The sequence below is a fragment of the Phyllobates terribilis genome, unplaced genomic scaffold (genome assembly GCF_046119375.1).
Source record: "Phyllobates terribilis strain yellow unplaced genomic scaffold, ASM4611937v1 Scaffold_9__5_contigs__length_417890890, whole genome shotgun sequence".
In the NCBI taxonomy this organism is placed as follows: Eukaryota; Metazoa; Chordata; class Amphibia; order Anura; family Dendrobatidae; genus Phyllobates; species Phyllobates terribilis.
The window spans coordinates 416,460,799-416,484,068 of record NW_027362769.1 but is presented as its reverse complement, the minus strand read 5'-3'; the positions used below and the strand labels follow the sequence as shown (position 1 = coordinate 416,484,068).

The window sequence follows — 23,270 nt, the reverse complement described above, 5'->3', positions numbered from 1 at the left end:
TGGGGAGGTCTTTGGTTGTTGTGTGTGGCAGCTGTTGTTGTTCTGTGGGTGACTGTGGTCAGTGAAGGTGGGTTTTGTGGTTACTGTGTGGGTGTCTTTGTTCACTGTGTAGGGGCTGTGGTCGCTGGAGGGGCTTTGGTCTCCCTGTGGGAGCTGTGGTTGATGTGTGGGGATCTTTGGTCTCTCTGTGGGAGCTGTGGTCGCTGGGGGGCTTTGGTCTCTCTGTGGAAGCTGTGGTTCATGTGTGGGGATCTTTGGTCTCTCTGTGGGAGCTGTGGGGATCTTTGGTCTCTCTGTGGGAGCTGTGAAGGGGGGCTTTGGTCTCTGTGGGAGCTGTGGTTGATGTGTGGGGATCTTTGGTCTCTCTATGGGAGCAGGTGGGCTTTGGTATCCCTGTGGGAGCTGTGGTAGATGTGTGGGGATCTTTGGTCTCTCTGTGGGAGCTGTGGGGATCTTTGGTCAAGCTGTAGGGAGGGGGCTTTGGTCTCTGTGGGAGCTGTGGTTGATGTGTGGTGATATTTGGTCTCTCTGTGGGAGCTGGGGGGGTTTGTCCCTCAAAGGAGGCTGTGGTTACTGTGTGGGTGTCTTTGTTCACTGTGTAGGGGCTGTGATCGCTGGAGGGGCTTTGGTCTCCCTGTGGGAGCTGTGGTTGATGTGTGTGGATCTTTGATCTCTCTGTGGGAGCTGTAGTCGCTGGGGGGCTTTGGTCTCTCTGTGGGATCTGTGGTTGATGTGTGGGGATCATTGGTCTCGCTGTGGGAGCTGTGGTCGCTGGGGATCTTTGGTCTCTCTGTGGGAGCTGTGGTTGATGTGTGGTGATCTTTGGTCTCTCTGTGGGAGCTGGGATCACTGGGGGGCTTTGGTCTCCCTGTGGGAGCTGTGGTTAATGTGTGGGGATCTTTGGTCTCTCTGTGGGAGCTGTAGTTGCTGGGGGACTTTGGTCTCTCTGTGGGAGCTGTGGTTGATGTGTGGGGATCTTTGGTCTCTCTGTGGGAGCTGGGGGGCTTTGGTCTCTCTGTTGGAGCTGTGGTTGATGTGTGGGGATCTTTGGTCTCTCTGTGGGAGCTGGGATCACTGGGGGGCTTTGGTCTCTCTGTGGGAGCTGTGGTTGATGTGTGGGGAAATTTGGTCTCTCTGTGGGAGCTGTGGGGGGGGCTTTGGTCTCTGTGGGAGCTGTGGTTGATGTGTGGTGATCTTTGGTCTCTTTGTGGGAGCTGTTTTTTTTTGTCCCTCTAAGGAGGCTGTGGTTACTGTGTGGGTGTGGGTGCCTTTGTTCACTGTGTAGGGGCTGTGGTCGCTGGAGGGGCTTTGGTCTCCCAGTGGGAGCTGTGGTTGATGTGTGTGGATCTTTGGTCTCACTGTGGGAGCGGTGGTCACTGGGGGGCTTTGGTCTCTCTGTGGGAGCTGTGGTTGATGTGTGGGGATCTTTGGTCTCTCTGTGGGAGCTGGGGGGCTTTGGTCTCCCTGTGGGAGCTGTGGTTGATGTGTGGGGATCTTTGGTCTCTCTGTGGGAGCTGTAGTCGCTGGGGGGCTTTGGTCTCTCTGTGGGAGCTGTGGTTCATGTGTGGGGATCTTTGGTCTCTCTGTGGGAGCTGGAGGTCTTTGGTCTCTCTGTGGGAGCTGTGGTTCATGTGTGGGGATCTTTGGTCTCTCTGTGGGAGCTGTGGTTGATGTGTGGGGATCTTTGGCCTCTCTATGTGAGCTGTGGTCACTGGGGGGGCTTTGGTCTCCCTGTGGGAGCTGTGGGGATCTTTGGTCTCTGTGGGAGCTGTGGTCGCTGGGGGGCTTTGGTCTCTCTGTGGGAGCTGTGGTTGATGTGTGGGGATATTTGGTCTCTCTGTGGGAGCTGGGGGGCTTTGGTCTCTCGGTGGGAGCTGTGTTGATGTGTGGGGATCTTTGGTCTCTTGGTGGGAGCTGTGGTTGATGTGTGGGGATCTTTGGTCTCTCTGTGGGAGCTGTGGTCACTGGGGGGGCTTTGGTCTCCCTGTGGGAGCTGGGGTCAGTGGGGAGGCTTTAGTCTTCCTGTGGGAGCTGTGGTTGATGTGTGGGGAAATTTGGTCTCTCTGTGGGAGCTGTGGTCATGGGGGCGCTTTGGTCTCTCTGTGGGAGCTGGGTATCTTTGGTCTCTCTGTGGGAGCTGTGGTTGATGTGTGGGGATCTTTGGTCTCTCTGTGGGAGCTGTGGTCACTGGAGGGGCTTTGATCTCCCTGTGGGAGCTGTGGGGATCTTTGGTCTCTCTGTGGAAGCTGTGGTCGCTGGGGGGCTTTGGTCTCTCGGTGGGAGCTGTGGTTGATGTGTGGGGATCTTTGGTCTCTCTGTGGGAGCTGTGGTCGCTGGGGGGGCTTTGGTCTCCATGTGGGAGCTGTGGTCACTGGGGAGGCTTTAGTCTCCCTGTGGGAGCTGTGGTTGATGTGTGGGGAAATTTGGTCTCTCTGTGGGAGCTGTGGTCATGGGGGCGCTTTGGTCTCTCTGTGGGAGCTGTGGTCGCTGGGGGGCTTTGGTCTCTTGGTGGGAGCTGTGGTTGATGTGTGGGGATCTTTGGTCTCTCTGTGGGAGCTGTGGTCACTGGAGGGGCTTTGATCTCCCTGTGGGAGCTGTGGGGATCTTTGGTCTCTCTGTGGAAGCTGTGGTCGCTGGGGGGCTTTGGTCTCTCGGTGGGAGCTGTGGTTGATGTGTGGGGATCTTTGGTCTCTCTGTGGGAGCTGTGGTCATGGGGGCGCTTTGGTCTCTCTGTGGAAGCTGTGGTCGCTGGGGGGCTTTGGTCTCTCGGTGGGAGCTGTGGTTGATGTGTGGGGATCTTTGGTCTCTCTGTGGGAGCTGTGGTCGCTGGGGGGGCTTTGGTCTCCCTGTGGGAGCTGTGGTCACTGGGGAGGCTTTAGTCTCCCTGTGGGAGCTGTGGTTGATGTGTGGGGAAATTTGGTCTCTCTGTGGGAGCTGTGGTTGTGGGGGGGCTTTGGTCTCTCTGTGGGAGCGGTGGTCATGGGGGGGGCTTTGGTCTCTCTGTGGGAGCTGGGGGGGCTTTGGTCTCCCTGTGGGAGCTGTGGTCGCTGGGGGGCTTTGGTCTACCTGTGGGAGCTGTGGTCGCTGGGGGGCTTTGGTCTCCCTGTGGGAGCTGTGGTTGATGTGTGGGGATCTTTGGTCTCTCTGTGGGAGCTGTGCTGGTCTTTGGCATCTCATTGACTTCTGGTTTAGATGGTTAGATCTTGCGCTGATTATTGATCTCATTATTGCTCCTCAGGTCCGGCCACTTGGACATCATTGGGCTCCTGTAATGGATCACGTCAGTCGCCAATAGATATCCCAGAGGCCTCTGCTAATTTCAATGGGAGCCTGGGCCAATTGGTGTTTACCAACTACAGTAATAAGGACGTCCTGCAGAGCCTGAGCAACACGGGGCATACAGGTACCGTCACTGTAGAGGTGACTTCAATGGCCCTCTACTGACACGCTAACCAATCCACAACTTTACCAGTGGTAATACTGACAGGGATTATAATCCCATAGTTTCACAACTCAGATACTAACCCCACTAATTAAAATTCATCAGCTGCCCAGCACTAATAACAATCCTACAGATTGTAATCCCATAGATGCTCAGCACTGATAACAATGCTACAGATTATAATCCCATAGACACTCAGCACTGATAACAATCCTACAGATTCTAATCCCATAGACACTCAGCACTGATAACAATCCTACAGATTGTAATCCCATAGACACTCAGCACTAATAACAATCCTACAGACACAGTTGATAATTTCCCGCTATCGCCCCATTATATGTATCAGTCACCTCCTTCTTTTACTGTCTTCACAGTGGAAGTTTCCATCAGCGATGGAGTCTCGGTATCTGGTGGGGGTCTCCCTGCAACATACATAGCTACTGCTTTTCATTTTCACTGGGGAAATGGCACCGTGGGCTCTGAGCACCGACTAACAGGACGGCAGTACCCTATGGAGGTAACGGGGCACCAGGACGTACGATCCACTGACAATCCATGAGGTTTAAGTTCCAGAAAGTAATTTAGGTATAATCCTGTATCATAGAAAATATTAAGAATTTCTCTCTCTCCACCCCAAACCCATCTTCCCCCTCCTCTGTACTATTTCTCAGAATAGAAGAGCGGGCAATCAAAGAAGCTGTCTCTATGCAAATCGCTGTACACAGGCCAGAGGTGGCAAACTCACTCTTCCATTCTAATTAACACACAAATGTAATTCCTAGTAGCACAGGCATGTGATAAATATACATCTAGATGAGAAGGATGCAGTTCCTGGCTTCAAAAAGAATTCTCTCTCACCCCCAAGGCATTCCATTGGGTCAACAGAAATCTGCAGTCTCGCCAGCACCGACACGAATGTGATAAATATACATCTAGATGAGAAGGATGCAGTTCCTGGCTTCAAAAAGAATTCTCTCTCACCCCCAAGGCATTCCATTGGGTCAACAGAAATCTGCAGTCTCGCCAGCACCGACACGAAATATGGAATATTGGAAGTTCTATACTTCTGATAATAATATGACACAATTTTAGCGGCAGGGTCAGCTAAAGGAACAATACGCTTATTTTTCCGTAGCTGTATGCTCCTCCGGTGAGCAGTAATGCAAAAGTACCAAAATAACAGGCCGCAGCTATGCCATGTGTAGTCTCTAAAGAAAGATAAATTTGTGATAAAAAATGTGGTATCACTTGTGAGCTTCTGCGATCAATCAGCGAGGAGTTATCATAGAAGTTAGATATTTTAATAAAAACATGGAGGTTGAAGACCAGCCCATGTGAGGTCATCACAGGGGGGAGGGGGTGGGCAGGTCCCTCCTTCGACATAAAAGACCCAGCTGAGGATGGGTCCATACTCATTGCCGGGAGGTATATATTCTATAAACAAGGGGTCCCGTTCGATGACTGTCAAATCAATTGGAGCGCCTCCCCTCCAGCTAAACTGAATCATCGATGGGATCTGTATAATAAGTTCTTTAATCCCGTTTATTTTGTGTAACGGTATATTCTGTACTGTATTGTCTCCTTTTGTAAAAGCTTTTCTATATTTTTCATAAATACTGCCTTTCTTTTGGATTAAATATAACATTTAATAGTTCTGTTTCTTTTGCTCTGTAATCGTTCTCTCCCCCAAAACCATACGCTACCAGAAAGCAGGCGTCCGATCAGGCCTGTATTGTGTTTCAAATCTGATCGGTGGTGGCAGAGAATAATCGTAATTGGGCTATCGTGAAGCTGGCAGTGACCGTACGGGGACGTATACACATATTCCATGCATTGGAATCCGGAGGTGTGTACGCCATATGCTCTCTGCTCACTTGCCAATAGCTAAGTAGTGGGTAATCGGGATCGTGTGTGCACAAATCCCTGACAATCATGACAAAGTGATGGCAGCGGTGGGATATTGTGTGATCCCCCTCGGTGTCGTTCCTGACAAATTGGTGGCAAGCGGTAGGATATTACAGAACATCAGTGGCTGGATTGAGCAATCATTCCTGTCACTGAAAACGTGCACGGTTCTTGCGAGAATTCTGTGCAACATTTTAAGGAACAAGACTGAACATATTTCTGCGAGGATTTGAAAAAGCCTGCAGGCAGTACCAGCTGCCTGAAGACCAGTGGGCCAGATATTTATCTCCAGGGCTCAGAGGAAAAGCTCTGAAAGTGTTTTTTTCTCTCCCTCGACACCAAGATGGAGACTATGAGGACATCAAGCAGATTAAAAAGTACCAGCTGACTCCGGAGGTTTACCGGAAAAAGTTCAGAGCCCTCCAACGTGGATCACATGACAGCTACGGTGATGTGGTAGATGGGTGTGGCACCCCAGGGGTCTGGTCTCCACAGTAATAGCAATGTTATGTCTGAGAGCAGGTGAGAGGTCTCTTGGTCAGGAATCCTATGCATGCCACACCTCCTGCCCAGTCCTGGGAGGGGAAGAACTTCCCCTATATAAAGCTGGGGCTGAGGCAGGGTTAGTGAGAAGAGAAGAGAAGAGAGAAGAAGAGGAGCAGCATAGGAAAGAAAGATCAGGAGCTCAGTGGGAGCAGTGCTAAAAGGAATCAGGGGCTGGCAGCTGAAGAGCTTGCCCTGATTGAAGAGTTACCACCGGACCCGGAGTCCGAGGCTGTGGGGATTAACCCAGACCCAGCAGCAGAAACCGCCCGGCAGGGGATTTCAGGTCCTCTGGCCAAGAAACCCGAAGGCACGGTCACACGCGTGGGACCAGCACCGCCGTCGTGGAGCGGAAGCCACTAGAAGGCCCCGAGTCACCGGCCATACGGGTGAGCACCACACGGTACACTCAGGGACGTGGGCTACCTTTACCCGCCTCTAGCAAGGAAGCCAGAAGAGTACATTTAGTTGGGGAGGCCTACAACTCCGCCTGGCCAAGGGGGATCCCATCTGCTCAAGGACTGACCAGGCCCCGACCGCTAGCCAGTACTCCGGGAGGGTCTATCTTTGTCACCAGTAAAGACCCTGAACTACACCGCATCGTCTCTGAGTGGTTCCTGCTACCCCCATCATCCACGTCGGCTGCCCTGAGGTCATACCCCTCCCGTTGGGGGTTACACCATCCACGCTGCACCATCCTTCCACCGGCCTCAGCGGTCTGCCCTGCAGCGGCGGCTTCATAGCCGCATTCAACGGGTGGCGTAGTCGAACACCGTACCATCTTCTGCTAAAACTGCCACTCAGCTTGACTCCCTGGGCACGGACCGGGTCACCGCCACGAGACTACTACCCCTATCAGATCCGGCTCCGGGTAGGCTCCCGCGTGCGCAACGCTACTCAGCACAGGCCCAGGGGCGCGTCAGCTTTTGGCGTAGTCGGCAGGATACCGTGCCCGCAACCACCGGGTACTGCGTGCCTGAAAAAAGAGACTTTTAAACTAACCTGTGGTGAAGATTCCCGCCATCCGGCTCCATCTTCAGCCTTCTTCCCGCCATCCGCGAAGATTCCCGCCATCCGGCGCCATCTTCAGCCTTCTTCCCGCCATCCGTGAAGTTTTCCCGCCATCCGGCGCCATTTTCAGCCTTCTTCCCGCCTTCCGTGGAGTTTTCCCGCCGTTGGACGCCATCTTGAAGACGCCGCGCGGGAAGAAGAGGGGTGTGGACTCCAAAAGCGCGCGAGAACTGAAGCCCCGCCTCACGTCCAGACGTCGCGTAAGGTCCTGGAAGGAGCCCAGCAGACGCTGACGTCACAGGAGCGCGACAGAAGGTCCTCAACCCTGACGATCCACTGCGGAGCCGCGGCCTACGGAAGAGGATCATCGCAAGGTAGGCCACGGTCCACTAGGGGGGAGGAAGATGTCGGATACGGAGGAGAGCTTCACTGCCTCAACCCCCGCCAGCGCTGCTGCAGTCATGCCTTTTACCATGCCCTATATCCCGGGAGCAGCCTGGCTACCCCAATACTCAGGGGAGTCACATACCCTGAATGACTTTAGAGAAAAGCTGGATAGCCTCTTCCAGGTGTACCCCCTCACAGAAGAGCAAAAAGTGAGCATCCTGGTGGCCCAACTAACCGGGGCAGCCCAAAGGGAGGTAAAGTCCTGGCCACCTGGGAGGAGGACTGTCGCAGGGATACTAACCCGGCTGAGGGACACCTTTGATACCCGCACCTCAGCCGAGATTAAGCTTAAATTCTATGGGTGCAAGCAGCGAGCACATGAGAGTAGAAGAGACTATGCACTAAACCTACAAGAGGCCCTGAGAGCCATTAAGCAGACCGACCCCGACAGCGTGGGAAACGAGGACAGGCTGTTGACCGAACAATTTATAGAGGGACTATATTGCAATGTCCACCGAACCCAGTTGCGGGCCATAGCCTTACAGGATCCTCATCTGGACTTTGCACAGTTCAAGGACAGAGCCATCCGGGTGCTCCGAGAACCGGCACCGGGTGGCGTTGTGACCCACAGGCGCCCAGCTATCACTTACCACCAGGAGGCGGCGCCCTTGTCGGCAGGGCCTGTGGGGGCTGATGCGCAGGCCTTGAACAATGACCCGGCTCCAGACCTGCACCATCAGGTCCAAGAGCTAGCTAAAAGCGTTGCTGCGCTAACCCGAACTGTGCAGTCTTTACAGGTTTCCACTCCAGGGAAGATCCAGCTGGCATCCGGACCGGAGGACACCCCGTGGCGTCGACCAAGGAGGACCCCACCGGCCAGAGGAAGACCCAGCGACCGATACAACGAGGACGGACAACCCATCTGCCGCCGCTGCAATCAACCCGGACATATGGCAAGGTACTGTCCTTTAAACTGGCACAACCTGGGGTAGAGGGCCAACCCCCAGGAAAAAGATCACCAGGCCCATCGAGCTGGCGCGACAAATATGTGGGAGGACGTCCAGTCTTGCCTGTGGTACTGGATGGCATTCCTATGAGTGCCCTACTGGACACCGGGTCACAGGTCACCACCATCCCGTACGTGCTCTTCAAGCAGTACTGGAATGACTCGGATATAACCCGCTACCCTGACGATGACTTGAGTATCATTGCCAGCAATGGTCAACCCGTGCCGCAGATCGGATTTAAAGAGATGACCATTAAAATCGGTAGAGTCGAACTGGCAGCACAGGGACTGATCATTGTGGACATTGACAAGCGTGAGAGTCACCCAAAGATAACTCTAGGAACTAATGTGATTGAAAATTGTCTTGCAGAGGTGATTTTCATTTTACAGCAGGTTGCCAAGAACGCCAGCTCCGGCCAGCAGCGAGTGCTCCAGAAAGAGATCCGGGCACTGATGCGACGGCAACAAGTGGAACTCTCCGGCGGTGAGATTGGTAGCGTAAGAATGTGTGACCCTTTCCCTATTGCCATACCCCCGAAAAATGAAATGATGATTTGGTGCCGGGCAGCTATTGGTCTGAGAGGTAGAGATTACCAGGCCATGGTAGAGCCAGTCTACTCAGACAGTAGGCCCACCATTTTGACAGCCCGGGGGGTAGTTGATGTACGCCATTGGAGGGTACCCGTTCGCATAATAAATATTGGGAAAAGGGAAGTATACCTGCCCCGGTATGCTACGCTAGCCAAATTATATACTATCAACCAAAATTCTATACAGTCTGTGGAACCCTTGCCTCCATCTCATCCGGAGGAAGGTAACGGCTCTGAGAAAATAATGGAGGATTGGTGTCAGCAACTACATTTGGGTACTGACTCCACTCCCTCCCACCAGAAACAGGGAGTCTACCGGGTGGTTCAAGAGTACGAGAGAGTGTTTAGTAAACACCCGTTAGACTTCGGGCGAGTCAAGGGGGTAGAACACCACATCCCCACGGGAGACCATCCTCCCATAAAAGAGAGGTATCGGCCCGTACCCCCTGCACACTACCAACACGCCAAGGGGATGCTTAGAGACATGAAGGAGGCTGGGGTAATCAGGGATAGCTGTAGCCCCTGGGCAGCTCCACTAGTCTTGGTCAAAAAGAAAGACAACACCATGAGAATGTGTGTAGATTACCGGAAAATTAACCGTATCACACACAAAGATGCGTACCCCTTACCAAGAATAGAGGAGTCTTTGGCTGCTTTAAAATCTGCTAACTTCTTCTCCACCTTGGATCTCACTAGCGGGTACTGGCAGGTTCCTGTAGCAGAGGCGGATCGGGAGAAGACCGCATTCACCACCCCGATGGGACTTAGCGAGTTTACCTGCATGCCGTTTGGACTCTGCAACGCACCAGGAACCTTCCAGCGATTGATGGAGTGCTGTCTGGGACACCGGAACTTTGAGACGGTCCTGTTATACCTGGACGATGTCATCGTCTACTCCAAGACCTACGAGGACCACCTGAAGCACCTGGCGGAAGTGTTTGAAGCTCTGGCAAGTTACGGCCTAAAGGTGAAACCTTCCAAGTGTCACCTCCTGAAGCCAAAGGTGCAGTACCTGGGACACGTGGTGAGTGCTGACGGAGTGGCTCCCGACCCTGATAAGATCACCGCAATTAAGGAATGGCCAAGCCCCTCCAGCGTAAAGGAAGTGAGGCAGTTCCTCGGGTTGGTAGGCTACTACCGAAGGTTCATTCCCGGTTTCACCAAAAAGGCAGCTCCTATGCAGGACCTCCTGATAGGCCAGTCCAGGAAGGCCAAGAACCAGAAGCCGCCCTTCAGATGGGAGAAGTTGGAAGAAGAGTCCTTCCGCCAGCTGAAGATGGCCCTCACGGGGGATGAAATCCTGGTGTACCCTGATTATAGCCAGCCCTTTATCCTCTACACCGACGCCAGTAACATCGGGCTAGGAGCCGTACTATCCCAGATCCAGCAGGGGAAAGAACGGGTAATTGCTTACGCCAGCCGAAAACTGCGACCCACCGAAAGAAACCCTGAGAATTACAGCTCATTTAAGCTAGAGTTCCTGGCAGTGGTGTGGGCAGTCACCGAACGCTTTAAGCACTACCTCGCTTCTTCCCGGTTCACCGTGTACACGGATAACAACCCGTTGACACACCTGGACACTGCAAGACTCGGTGCCCTAGAGCAGAGATGGATGGCCCGCTTGTCCAACTATGAGTTTACAATCAAATACCGGGCAGGACGCTCCAATACCAACGCAGACGCCCTGTCCAGGATGCCAAACCTACCGGACGTAGGGGAAGATTCAGAGGAACTGGAAGAAGTTGAGCTCCCCGCGTTCCACAGTCATGGGACTATCCAGTATTCCCACCGTGTAAGAAGTAAGCAAACCGCTACGTTCAACCCCTTACCTCATTACAACTGGGTGGAGACGCAAGACAGTGACCCTGCCGTCCGTCTGGTAAAGGAGATGCTGACTCGGCCAGATGCACGCCTTGACCCAGACGCTCCGGAGGAAGCCAAGCAACTGTGGGCTGAGAAGAGTCGACTGTTTCTTTATAAGGGAAAGTTGTGCCGCAGAATGGTTAACTCCCGGACGCATGAACTAATCTGGCAAGTAGTGGTGCCAAGAAGAGACGCAGCTATGGTGAAGGAGGCATACCACGACGGAGCTGGGCATTTCGGATGGAAGAAGCTGGAGTTTCTGCTGCGCGGGCGGTTCCATTGGGTAGGCATGAGAGGAACCATCGAGAGGTGGTGCAGAGACTGTGGCCCATGCAACTTAAGAAGGAGGGACCGTGCCAGCCAGAAGACTCCCCTGCGGTCCATCATCACCAGACAGCCGTTGGAACTGGTAGCCTTGAATCATGTAAAGCTGACCCCAAGCAGAGGTGGCTACGTCTACGCGTTAACCATCGTGGATCACTACTCCCGGTTCTTGGTTGTCGTCCCCGTCAAGGACTTAACGGCTCACACAGCAGCTAGAGCCTTCCAGCAGCACTTCTGCCGTCCGCATGGATATCCGGAGCAGGTGCTGACGGACCAGGGGCCTGCCTTTGAAGCGGAGGTCTTCCAGGAGTTCTGCACCCTGTATGGATGCCGGAAGATAAGAACAACACCCTATCACCCGCAAACTAATGGACTTTGTGAGAAAATGAACCAGGTGGTGATAGATCTCCTGAAAACATTGCCCCTGGAGGAACGCAGTCTGTGGCCTGAGAAGCTGCCCGACCTGGTGGACCTATACAACCACATCCCTGTAGGTTCCACCAACTGTACCCCGGCTTACCTAATGAGGGCAAGACCTGGTAAGCTTCCTGTTGATCTGGAGATGGGAGTCCTGACACCCGAGGACACTTCACCAGAAGCCAACTGGGACACAGAGAGGCAGCAGCAATACCGAAGAGTACAGGAGAGCGTGGAGCGTAGTCTCTGTCAAGCCTGGGAAAGACAAGAGAAAACTTACAACCAGTATGCTCCCGCTTTTCCCCTGGTGCCCGGAGAGCAGGTCTTGAAGAGGAAAAGACGGCTCCACAAGTTGGACGACCAATGGGAGAAGGACCCGTACACCGTACTGCCCTCAAGCCACGACAACCCGAAGATCTGTACAATCAGTAAAGACGGAGGGGAAACCACAGCCATTGTATCCCGGGATCACCTAAAGAAGTGTCCCGAACAGCTACGGAACCCTGAAGAGGAACAAGAGGACCCTCGACCCGTAGAGGAAAGGGAAGATATGGTTAGTACTGTGCTAGGAGACTTCCCTCGGTCTTGGACTCAAGTCAATGGTGCTGTTGTGGTACCCGTCCTCACGTTCCTCCAACCAGCATCCCAAGTGCCTACGGAGACACAGGTAGAACTGGAAGAACAGCCGGTCCAGGAGGCAGAAGACCCTACACAAGCAGACCCGTAGAATCAACCCTCTGCTTATAGTGAGCCTGCCATACCCCTAGTGAGCCAAAGAGTCCGTAGACGGCTGCCCAGTTTACCCTTGACAGCTCCTATACCCTGTAGCTCAGGACCAGTGAGCCAGCTCCGTAGGTCCACTAGGGTCACTAGAGGCCAGTTGCCCATACGTTGGAGGATCTAAGTGTTTAGATTGTTTATTAATGTTTACCTGTCTATTGTTGCTTGTGTATAATTTTGTGTTTCTAGTTATTTATAGGAGTCTTTGGTGGATTTACCGGGAATCCTTTGTGTATATAGTTGGAGCGTAACCCAGGACGGACTGAAAGACTGTTAAGGACTCAGGGCAGGACAGACCCCTACCTGGTTACGTCTCCCTGTGTTGGTGAAATGGACACCCTTGTTTTCTTGAAAAACTGCACCCGGTTGCGGACACGCCGTGACCATCCTAATGTTTTTCTTTATTGCGTTGTTTCTGTTTGTAATTTGTTATGTTTACAAAAGTATGTTTAGTCCCGGAGTACTAAAATTCACTAGGGGGGAATGTGGCACCCCAGGGGTCTGGTCTCCACAGTAATAGCAATGTTATGTCTGAGAGCAGGTGAGAGGTCTCTTGGTCAGGAATCCTATGCATGCCACACCTCCTGCCCAGTCCTGGGAGGGGAAGAACTTCCCCTATATAAAGCTGGGGCTGAGGCAGGGTTAGTGAGAAGAGAAGAGTAGAGAGAAGAAGAGGAGCAGCATAGGAAAGAAAGATCAGGAGCTCAGTGGGAGCAGTGCTAAAAGGAATCAGGGGCTGGCAGCTGAAGAGCTTGCCCTGATTGAAGAGTTACCACCGGACCCGGAGTCCGAGGCTGTGGGGATTAACCCAGACCCAGCAGCAGAAACCGCCCGGCAGGGGATTTCAGGTCCTCTGGCCAAGAAACCCGAAGGCACGGTCACACGCGTGGGACCAGCACCGCCGTCGTGGAGCGGAAGCCACTAGAAGGCCCCGAGTCACCGGCCATACGGGTGAGCACCACACGGTACACTCAGGGACGTGGGCTACCTTTACCCGCCTCTAGCAAGGAAGCCAGAGGAGTACATTTAGTTGGGGAGGCCTACAACTCCGCCTGGCCAAGGGGGATCCCATCTGCTCAAGGACTGACCAGGCCCCGACCGCTAGCCAGTACTCCGGGAGGGTCTATCTTTGTCACCAGTAAAGACCCTGAACTACACCGCATCGTCTCTGAGTGGTTCCTGCTACCCCCATCATCCACGTCGGCTGCCCTGAGGCCATACCCCTCCCGTTGGGGGTTACACCATCCACGCTGCACCATCCTTCCACCGGCCTCAGCGGTCTGCCCTGCAGCGGCGGCTTCATAGCCGCATTCAACGGGTGGCGTAGTCGAACACCGTACCATCTTCTGCTAAAAACTGCCACTCAGCTTGACTCCCTGGGCACGGACCGGGTCACCGCCACGAGACTACTACCCCTATCAGATCCGGCTCCGGGTAGGCTCCCGCGTGCGCAACGCTACTCAGCACAGGCCCAGGGGCGCGTCATGGGCTCAGGACCAACTTTGAGCAGTGGATCCAGTGACTGTCAGTCACCACCTTCGAGGACCTGAATGATCTGATGGTGAAGGACCAGTTTCATCTTTGTCCTGTGGAAGTGAGACAGTTTGTGCTGGACCGGAAGCCAAAGGAAGCCGCCAAAGCAGCCCAGATCGCGGATGCCTATGAGGCCAACCACACCCCAGAGGTGCAGAAGTCAGCTGTCATCAGCTGGAGAGGGGGTAAGCCTACAACCACCCCCAGTGTTCCAGCCAGCTGGCCCTCAGCGGGTCCTGCCTCATCTTCCAGAACCTGGCCTGCATTCGACTCCCATAAGTGTTATATTTGTGACCAAACAGGTCATATCAGCCTTGTCTGCCCGGAGAGGCAGAAGATGAACCCCACACCTGAGGCCACAGGGCCTACTGCAGCTATTCTTTTTGTGGGTGGGCGGTTGGCCGGGTCTGTGAAAACTTACAACCGGTCACTGAGGGCAACACCGTTACTGTTGGCCTTAAAGACACTGGCGCAAAAGAGATCCTCACCCGCCCTGAGTTTGTGTTACCGGAAGAACTTATCCCTGAGAAGACCCTGACTGTCACCGGGTTTGGGGATGTTCGCTGTCCCATACTCATGGCCCGAGTTTTCCTGGACTGGGGTGCGGGGAGGGGGTTAAGGGAAGTGGGTGTGTCAGAGAATCTCCCCACTAATGTGCTATTGAGAACCGATCTGGGACGGTTGGTTGCCCAATACATTCCTGACAACCCTCCCAGATCGGATATGTCATGTAAAGCTACTGTCAATGATGTAAATGTAATGCATAATAAAAATGTGTGTGTTGTGGTAAAGGGGAACTCACAGGGTGACGCTTCTGCGGATCCCCTAAAACAGGCCAGTATAAGTGCTATGAGCGATGGGAGCAGACACGGACAACAGGAAGCAGGTCGTCCCATGCAGGTGACCAGTGTGACGCCAGATGGTGACATGGTCGGTGGTAGCTGCCCTATGACTAGCACGGCTCCAGAGGTAAAGGGAAAGGATGGGGAGAAATGGGGGGATCATAAGGAAAGTGGTCCAGTGCCGCTGACCAGTGTCACGACGGACTGTGACATGGCCGGTCGTAGCTGCCCCATAGTTAGCCCAACTCCCCTGGTAACAATGAGGGGTGGAAAGGTGGGCCCCACAACCAGGCAAGGTAAAAGAAAATGTGTTTCCCACTGCCTGTCATGAGTAGTGGGGGAAGGTACCTATAGCCTGTCAGAGGTGTGGGAAAAATGTTTCCCGAACCGGTCAGGGTGATCGTAAAGCTGGATCCCCAGTCGGTAAGGGGGGTGGGTGAATTGGGTCCATGGCTTGTCGGATTAGCAGGAAGAGTGGGCCGCAAAGTAGGTTTAAGGGGCGATCTGTAAATTGATCCCTAGGCTAGCTCAAAGAGGGGGAGATGTCATAGAAAATATTAAGAAAATACCCCCCCCCCCTCCAAACCACTCTTCCCCCTCCTCTATACTACTTGTCAGAGTAGAAGAGCTGGCAATCTATGGAGCGGTCTCTATGCAAATCGCCGTACACAGACCAGGGGTGGCAAACTCACTCTTCCATTCTAATTAACATACAAATGTAATTCCTAGTAGCACAGGCCTGTGATAAATATACACCTAGGTGAGGAGGACGCAGCTCCTAGTTTCAAAAATAATTCTCTTTCACCCCCAGGGCATCCTCATTTGGTCAACAGAAATCTGCAGTCTCTCCGGCTCCGACATGAAATATGGAATATCGGAAGTTGTATACTTCTGATAATAATAGGACACATAATTAAGCGGCAGGGTCAGCTAAGGAACAAACTGTATATTTTTCCGGATCTGTGAGCCCTTCCGGTGAGCTGTAATGCAAAAGTACCAAATTAACAGACCGCAGCTATGCCATGTGTAGTCTCTAAAGAAAGATACATTTGTGATAAAAAATATGGTAACACTTGCGAGGTTCTGCGATCAACCAGCGAGGAGTTATCGTAGAAGTTAGAGTTTTTAATAAAAATATGAAGGGTGGAGCCCAGCCCACATGAGGTCATCACAGGGGGTGTGTGGGCAGGTCCCCCCTTCAGCATAAAAGACCCAGCTGAAGATGGGTCTATACTCATTGCTGGGAGGTATATATTCTACAAGCAAGGGGTCCCATTCGATAACGGTCAAATCAATTGGAGCGCCTCCCCTCCAGCTAAAATGAATCGTCTCTGCGATCTGTATAGTAAGTTCTTATTTAATCCCATTTATTTTGTGTAACTGTATATTCGTTACTGTATTGTCTGCTTTTGTAAAACCTTTTGTATATTTTTCATAAACACTGCCTTTCTTTTGGATTAAATATAACATTTAATAGTCCTGTTTCTTTTGCTGTTTGCTCTGTTCCCTCCCCCGAAGCCATACGCTACCAGAAAGCAGGCGCCCGATCAGGCCTGTATTGTATTTCAAATTTGATCGTGGTGGCAGCGAATAATCATAATTTGGCTATCGTGAAGCTGGCAGTGACCGTACGGGGACATATACACATATTCCATGCATTGGAATCCGGAGGTGTGTACGCCATACGCTCTCTGGCCGATAGCTAACTAGTGGGTAATCGGGATCATGTGTGCACGAATCCCTGACAATCCTGACAAAGTGACGGCAGCAGTGGGATATTGTGTGATCCCCCTGGTGTCGTTCCTGACAAATTGGTGGCAGCAGTGGGATATTGTGTGATCCCCCCGGTATCTTTCCTGACAAATTGGTGGCAAGCGGTGGGATATTATAGAACATCAGTGGCTGGATTGAGCAATCATTCCGGTCACTGAAAACTTGCACGGTTCTTGCGAGAATTCTGTGCAACGTTTTAAGGAATCAGACTGGACATATTTCTGCGAGGATTTTAAAAAGCCTGCAGGCAGTACCAGCTGCCTGAAGACCAGTAGGCCAGATATTTAACTCCAGGGCTCAGAGGAAAAGCTCTGAAAGTGACAGCAGCGGTGGGATATTGTGTGATCCCTCTGGTGTCGTTCCTGACATTCTCCATCGAGTGGGAACAGCCCAGTCACATATAGAGGACCCCCTGCAGCTCATTCACATATAGAAAACCCTCTGAAGCCCAGTCACGTATAGAGGACCCCTTGCATCCCAGTCACATATAGAGGACCTCCTGCAGCCCAGTCACATATAGAGGACCCCCTGCTGCCCAGTAACATATAGAGGACCCCCTGCTTCTCAGTCACATATAGAGGACCCCCTGCTTCCCAGTCACGTATAGAGGACTCCCTGCAGGCCAGTCACTTACAGAAAACCCCCTGCAGCCCAGTCACGTATAGAGGACCCACTGCAGACCAGTCATGTATAGAGGACCCCCCTGCAGCCCAGTCACATATAGAGGACCTCCTGAAACCCAGTCACATATAGAAAAACCCCTGAAGCCCAGTCACGTATAGAGGACCCCTTGCATCCCAGTCACATATAGAGGACCCCCTGCAGCCCATTCACATATAGAAAACCCCCTGAAGCCCAGTCACGTATAGAGGACCCCTTGCATCCCAGTCACATATAGAGGACCCCTGCTGCCCAGTCACATATAGAGGACCCCCTGCTGCCCAGTCACGTATAGAGGACCCCCTGCTGCCCAGTCACGTATAGAGGACCCCCTGCTTCCCAGTCACGTATAGAGGACCCACTGCAGATCAGTCATGTATAGAGGACCTCCTGCAACCCAGTCATATATAGAGAAACTGAAAAAACAGGCCGGCACTTCCAAAACAAGAAATAGGTGTGAACAGGTGCTTACTAGGAGCAGCTACCTCCATATACAACTAACAAACAAAGCAGCAAACTGTAACGCTAAGTAAGCGAACATGAAATATATGAAATATGAATAGCATTACTGCTGTTGAAAATAGAAATAAGTGAGAAATCTTAGCGCATAAATTGGCCAATTCATGTGTACCTGGTAGCCGCAGGAAGGGGTTTCTAAAAATACCAGGACCCCATCAATGTGAACCGTTCTCTAAGAGACTACAGTGGGGGAAATAAGTATTTGATTCATTGCTGTTTTTATAAGTTTACCCACTGACAAAGACATGAACAGTCTATAATTTTAAGGGTAGGTTAATTTGAACATTGAGAGAATATCCCCCCAAAAAATCAAGAAAATCACATTGTATAAATTAGATAATTTATTTGCTTTTTGCAGTGAGAAATAAGTATTTGATTCCTCTGGCAAACAACACTTAATACTTGGTGGCAAAACCCTTGTTTGCAGCACAGCAGTCAGACGTTGTTTGTAGTTGATGATGTGGTTTGCGCACATGTCAGGAGGAGTTTTGGTCCACTCCTCTTTGCAGATCATCTCCAAATCATTAAGATTTTGAGGCTGTCACTTGGCAACTCGGAGCTTCAACTCCCTCCATAAGATCTCTATAGAATTAAGGTCTGGAGACTGGCTAGACCACGCCATGACCTTAATTTGCTTCTTTTTGAGCCACTCCTTTGTTGCCTTGGCGATATGTTTTGGGTCATTGTCTTGCTTGAAGACTCAGCCACGACCCATCTTCAATGCTCTTACTGACAGATGGAGGTTCTTGGCCAAAATCTCGCGATACATGACCCCATCCATCTTTCCTTCAGTACAGTGCAGTCATAATGTCCCCTTTGAAGAAAAGCACCCCTAAAGTATAATGTTTCCACCACCATGCTTCACGACTGGGACGATGTTCTTAGGGTTGTACTCATCCTTCTTCTTCCTCCAAACACGGCGAGTTGAGTTAATGCAAAAGAGCTCAATTTTTGTCTCATCTGACCTCAGCACCTTCTCCAAATAACTCACAGAATCATCCAGGTGTTCATTGGTAAACCTCAGACGGGCCTGCACATGTGCCTTCTTGAGCAGCGGGACTTTGCTGGCACTGCAGGATTTTAAGCCTTTAAGGCGTAATGTGTTACCAATGGTTTTCTTGGTGACTGTGGTCCCAGCTGCCTTGAGATCATTAATAAGTTCCCCCCGTGTAGTTTTAGGCTGATCTCTCACCTTCCTTATGATCAAGGATACCCCACGAGGTGAGATTTTGCATGGTGCCCCAGATCGATGTCGATTGACAGTCATTTTGTATTTCTTCCATTTTCTTTCTATTGCACCAACACTTGTCTCCTTCTCCCCCAGCGTCTTACTTATGGTTTTGTAGCCCATTCCAGCTTTGTGCAGGTCTATGATCTTGCCCCTGACATCCTTAGAAAGCTCTTTGGTCTTGCCCATGTTGTAGAGGTCAGAGTCTGACAGATTGAGTCTGTGGACAGGAGTCTTTTATACAGGTGACTATGTAAGACAGCTGTCATTAATGCAGGTAACGAGTTGATTAGGAGCCAGAACTCATAATGGTTTGTAGGGGATCAAATACTTATTTCTCACTGCAAAATGCAAATAAATTATCTAATTTATACAATGTGATTTTCTTGATTTTTTGGGGGGATATTCTATCTCTCAATGTTAAAATTAATACTTATTATTACTTATTTCCTCTACTGTATGTCTGCTTGTATGTGGGATGATAAGATCCTGCTGCAATTAAAATCGCCTGTGGCCTAGAGGCGGAGCGCTCAGTCACAGCTTATACATAGGAACTGAAAAAACTGTCCGGCACTTCCAAAACAAGAAATAGGTGTGAACAGGTGCTTACTAGGAGCAGCCATCTCCATTTACAACTAACAAACAAAGCAGCAAACTGTAACGCTAAGTAAGCGAACATGAAATATATGAAATATGAATAGCATTACTGCTGTTGAAAATAGAAATAAGTGAGAAATCTTAGCGCATAAATTGGCCAATTCATGTGTACCTGGTAGCCGCAGGAAGGGGTTTCTAAAAATACCAGGACCCCATCAATGTGAACCGTTCTCTAAGAGACTACAGTGGGGGAAATAAGTATTTGATTCATTGCTGTTTTTATAAGTTTACCCACTGACAAAGACATGAACAGTCTATAATTTTAAGGGTAGGTTAATTTGAACATTGAGAGAATATCCCCCCAAAAAATCAAGAAAATCACATTGTATAAATTAGATAATTTATTTGCTTTTTGCAGTGAGAAATAAGTATTTGATTCCTCTGGCAAACAACACTTAATACTTGGTGGCAAAACCCTTGTTTGCAGCACAGCAGTCAGACGTTGTTTGTAGTTGATGATGTGGTTTGCGCACATGTCAGGAGGAGTTTTGGTCCACTCCTCTTTGCAGATCATCTCCAAATCATTAAGATTTTGAGGCTGTCACTTGGCAACTCGGAGCTTCAACTCCCTCCATAAGATCTCTATAGAATTAAGGTCTGGAGACTGGCTAGACCACGCCATGACCTTAATTTGCTTCTTTTTGAGCCACTCCTTTGTTGCCTTGGCGATATGTTTTGGGTCATTGTCTTGCTTGAAGACTCAGCCACGACCCATCTTCAATGCTCTTACTGACAGATGGAGGTTCTTGGCCAAAATCTCGCGATACATGACCCCATCCATCTTTCCTTCAGTACAGTGCAGTCATAATGTCCCCTTTGAAGAAAAGCACCCCTAAAGTATAATGTTTCCACCACCATGCTTCACGACTGGGACGATGTTCTTAGGGTTGTACTCATCCTTCTTCTTCCTCCAAACACGGCGAGTTGAGTTAATGCAAAAGAGCTCAATTTTTGTCTCATCTGACCTCAGCACCTTCTCCAAATAACTCACAGAATCATCCAGGTGTTCATTGGTAAACCTCAGACGGGCCTGCACATGTGCCTTCTTGAGCAGCGGGACTTTGCTGGCACTGCAGGATTTTAAGCCTTTAAGGCGTAATGTGTTACCAATGGTTTTCTTGGTGACTGTGGTCCCAGCTGCCTTGAGATCATTAACAAGTTCCCCCCGTGTAGTTTTAGGCTGATCTCTCACCTTCCTTATGATCAAGGATACCCCACGAGGTGAGATTTTGCATGGTGCCCCAGATCGATGTCGATTGACAGTCATTTTGTATTTCTTCCATTTTCTTTCTATTGCACCAACACTTGTCTCCTTCTCCCCCAGCGTCTTACTTATGGTTTTGTAGCCCATTCCAGCTTTGTGCAGGTCTATGATCTTGCCCCTGACATCCTTAGAAAGCTCTTTGGTCTTGCCCATGTTGTAGAGGTCAGAGTCTGACAGATTGAGTCTGTGGACAGGAGTCTTTTATACAGGTGACTATGTAAGACAGCTGTCATTAATGCAGGTAACGAGTTGATTAGGAGCCAGAACTCATAATGGTTTGTAGGGGATCAAATACTTATTTCTCACTGCAAAATGCAAATAAATTATCTAATTTATACAATGTGATTTTCTTGATTTTTTGGGGGGATATTCTATCTCTCAATGTTAAAATTAATACTTATTATTACTTATTTCCTCTACTGTATGTCTGCTTGTATGTGGGATGATAAGATCCTGCTGCAATTAAAATCGCCTGTGGCCTAGAGGCGGAGCGCTCAGTCACAGCTTATACATAGGAACTGAAAAAACTGTCCGGCACTTCCAAAACAAGAAATAGGTGTGAACAGGTGCTTACTAGGAGCAGCCATCTCCATTTACAACTAACAAACAAAGCAGCAAACTGTAACGCTAAGTAAGCGAACATAAAATATATGAAATGTGAATAGCATTACTGCTGCAGAAAATAGAAATAAAAGCAGACAGTCTCTTAGAGAACGGTTCACATTGATAGGGTCCTGGTATTTTGAGAAACGCATTAATGCGGCTACCAGGTTCACATGAATTGGAGAATTTAGAAGAAAAGATTTCTCATTTATTTCTATTTTCTGCAGCAGTAATGCTATTCAGATTTCATACATTTCATGTTCGCTTTCTTAGCGTTACAGAGTGCTACTTTGTTTGTCAGTCATATATAGAGGACTCTCTGCAGCCCAGTCACATGTAGGGGACCCCCTGCAGCCCAGTCACATGTAGGGGACCCCCTGCAGCCCAGTCACATGTAGGGGACCCCCTGCAGCCCAGTCACATGTAGGAGACCCCCTGCAGCCCAGTCACATGTAGGGGACCCCCTGCAGCCCAGTCACATGTAGGGGACCCCCTGCAGCCCAGTCACATGTAGGGGACCCCCTGCAGCCCAGTCAGGTATAGAGGAACCCCTGTAGCCCAGTCACATGTAGGGGACTCCCTGCAGCCCAGTCACATGTAGGGGACCCCCTGCAGCCCAGTCACATGTAGGGGACCCCCTGCAGCCCAGTCACATGTAGGGGACCCCCTGCAGCCCAGTCATATATAGAGGACTCACTGCAGCCCAGCCACATACAGTGCTGGTCACCATTATTGGCACCCCTTCATTTTTTTCATAGATTGTACATGAGATCACAGCGGATGGTTCTGCGTGACCTTCCCAGGCTGCGATAATCGTGACATTTGGCTGCACACCCTCCGGCATTGCTGACAGCCTCCAAACATTTTGTGTAAAAATCTATAAGCTTCTTGTACTTCTCATCTGGGATTTTCTCCCATCTTCCTTTGCAGTTTGTTCAAGCTCTTGAATGTTTGCAGGGTTCTTTTTGCAGACTTCAGCTCACCCCAAGATTTTCAATGGGATTGAGGTCAAGATTCATTGCTGGCCATTTTAAAACAGTCATTTTTTTCTTTTCCAGCCATTCCTGTGTACTTTTGGATGTGTGCTTTAGGTCATTGTCTTGTTGGAGGACCCATGATTTTTGACTCAAACCAAGTTTTCTTACACTGGGTAGGACATGTCACTAAAATCTCTTGATAATTCTCTGATTTCATGATCCATGTGATACAGTCAAGACCTCCAGTACCAGACGCAGCAAAGCAACCCCACAACATTATGGGTCCTCCATCATGCTTAACTGTTGGTAAGGTGTTCTTTTCCTTATAAGCTTCATTGTGCCGTGTGTAAACAAACTGTTGCTTTGCATTGCCAAAAGCTCTATTTTTATTTTATCTGTCCACAGAACATTTTCCCAGAAGGATTGTGGTTTGTCAAGGTACTCGTTAGCAAAGAGCAGTCATTCCTTTTTATGTCTTTTCTTCAGCAATGGTTTCTTCCTTAGCCTTTGCCTGTAAAGCTCTTCTTGGCTTAGTGTGCGGCGTATGGTACTTATGGAAACCATGACCCCAGACTGTTCCAGGTTGGCCTTTAGATGTTTGATGTGGTGTTTTTTGTCACCATTCGCACCCACCTTTGAAGACATTTCTTGTCAATTTTCCTCGTTCCTCCACGTCCAGTGAGGTTCTGGACGGTTCCATGCTGGGCAAACTTCTTACCCCATTACTTGCCAAATTAGCAATTTTCATTTTTGTTTTTTTTGGACCTAATTGGCCCTAATTAGAAAATCTTAGTTGCTAGAAGCAAAAAATTAGGCGTCCCAAAAAAAGGACATTGGTAGATAATGGGTTAATAACATTGCGCACAGTTGAAACTGGAATACCAAGGTCTTTAAAGATGGCCTTATACCCTTTGGAAGTCTTGTGTTTGCTAATAATAGCAGT

General features: G+C 50.3%; 1 protein-coding gene across 1 annotated transcript in view; it reads left to right on the top strand.

Moving 5' to 3' along the window:
• The window catches only part of LOC141161478 (carbonic anhydrase 4-like), a 77,422-nt gene that overhangs the window by 9,146 nt on the left and 45,006 nt on the right, over positions 1-23,270 (top strand). The window contains exons 3-4 of the mRNA XM_073646289.1: positions 3,239-3,403; positions 3,820-3,962. Of these exons, the coding sequence (XP_073502390.1) occupies positions 3,239-3,403; positions 3,820-3,962 (308 nt within the window). The remainder of the gene's footprint in view (positions 1-3,238; positions 3,404-3,819; positions 3,963-23,270) is intronic.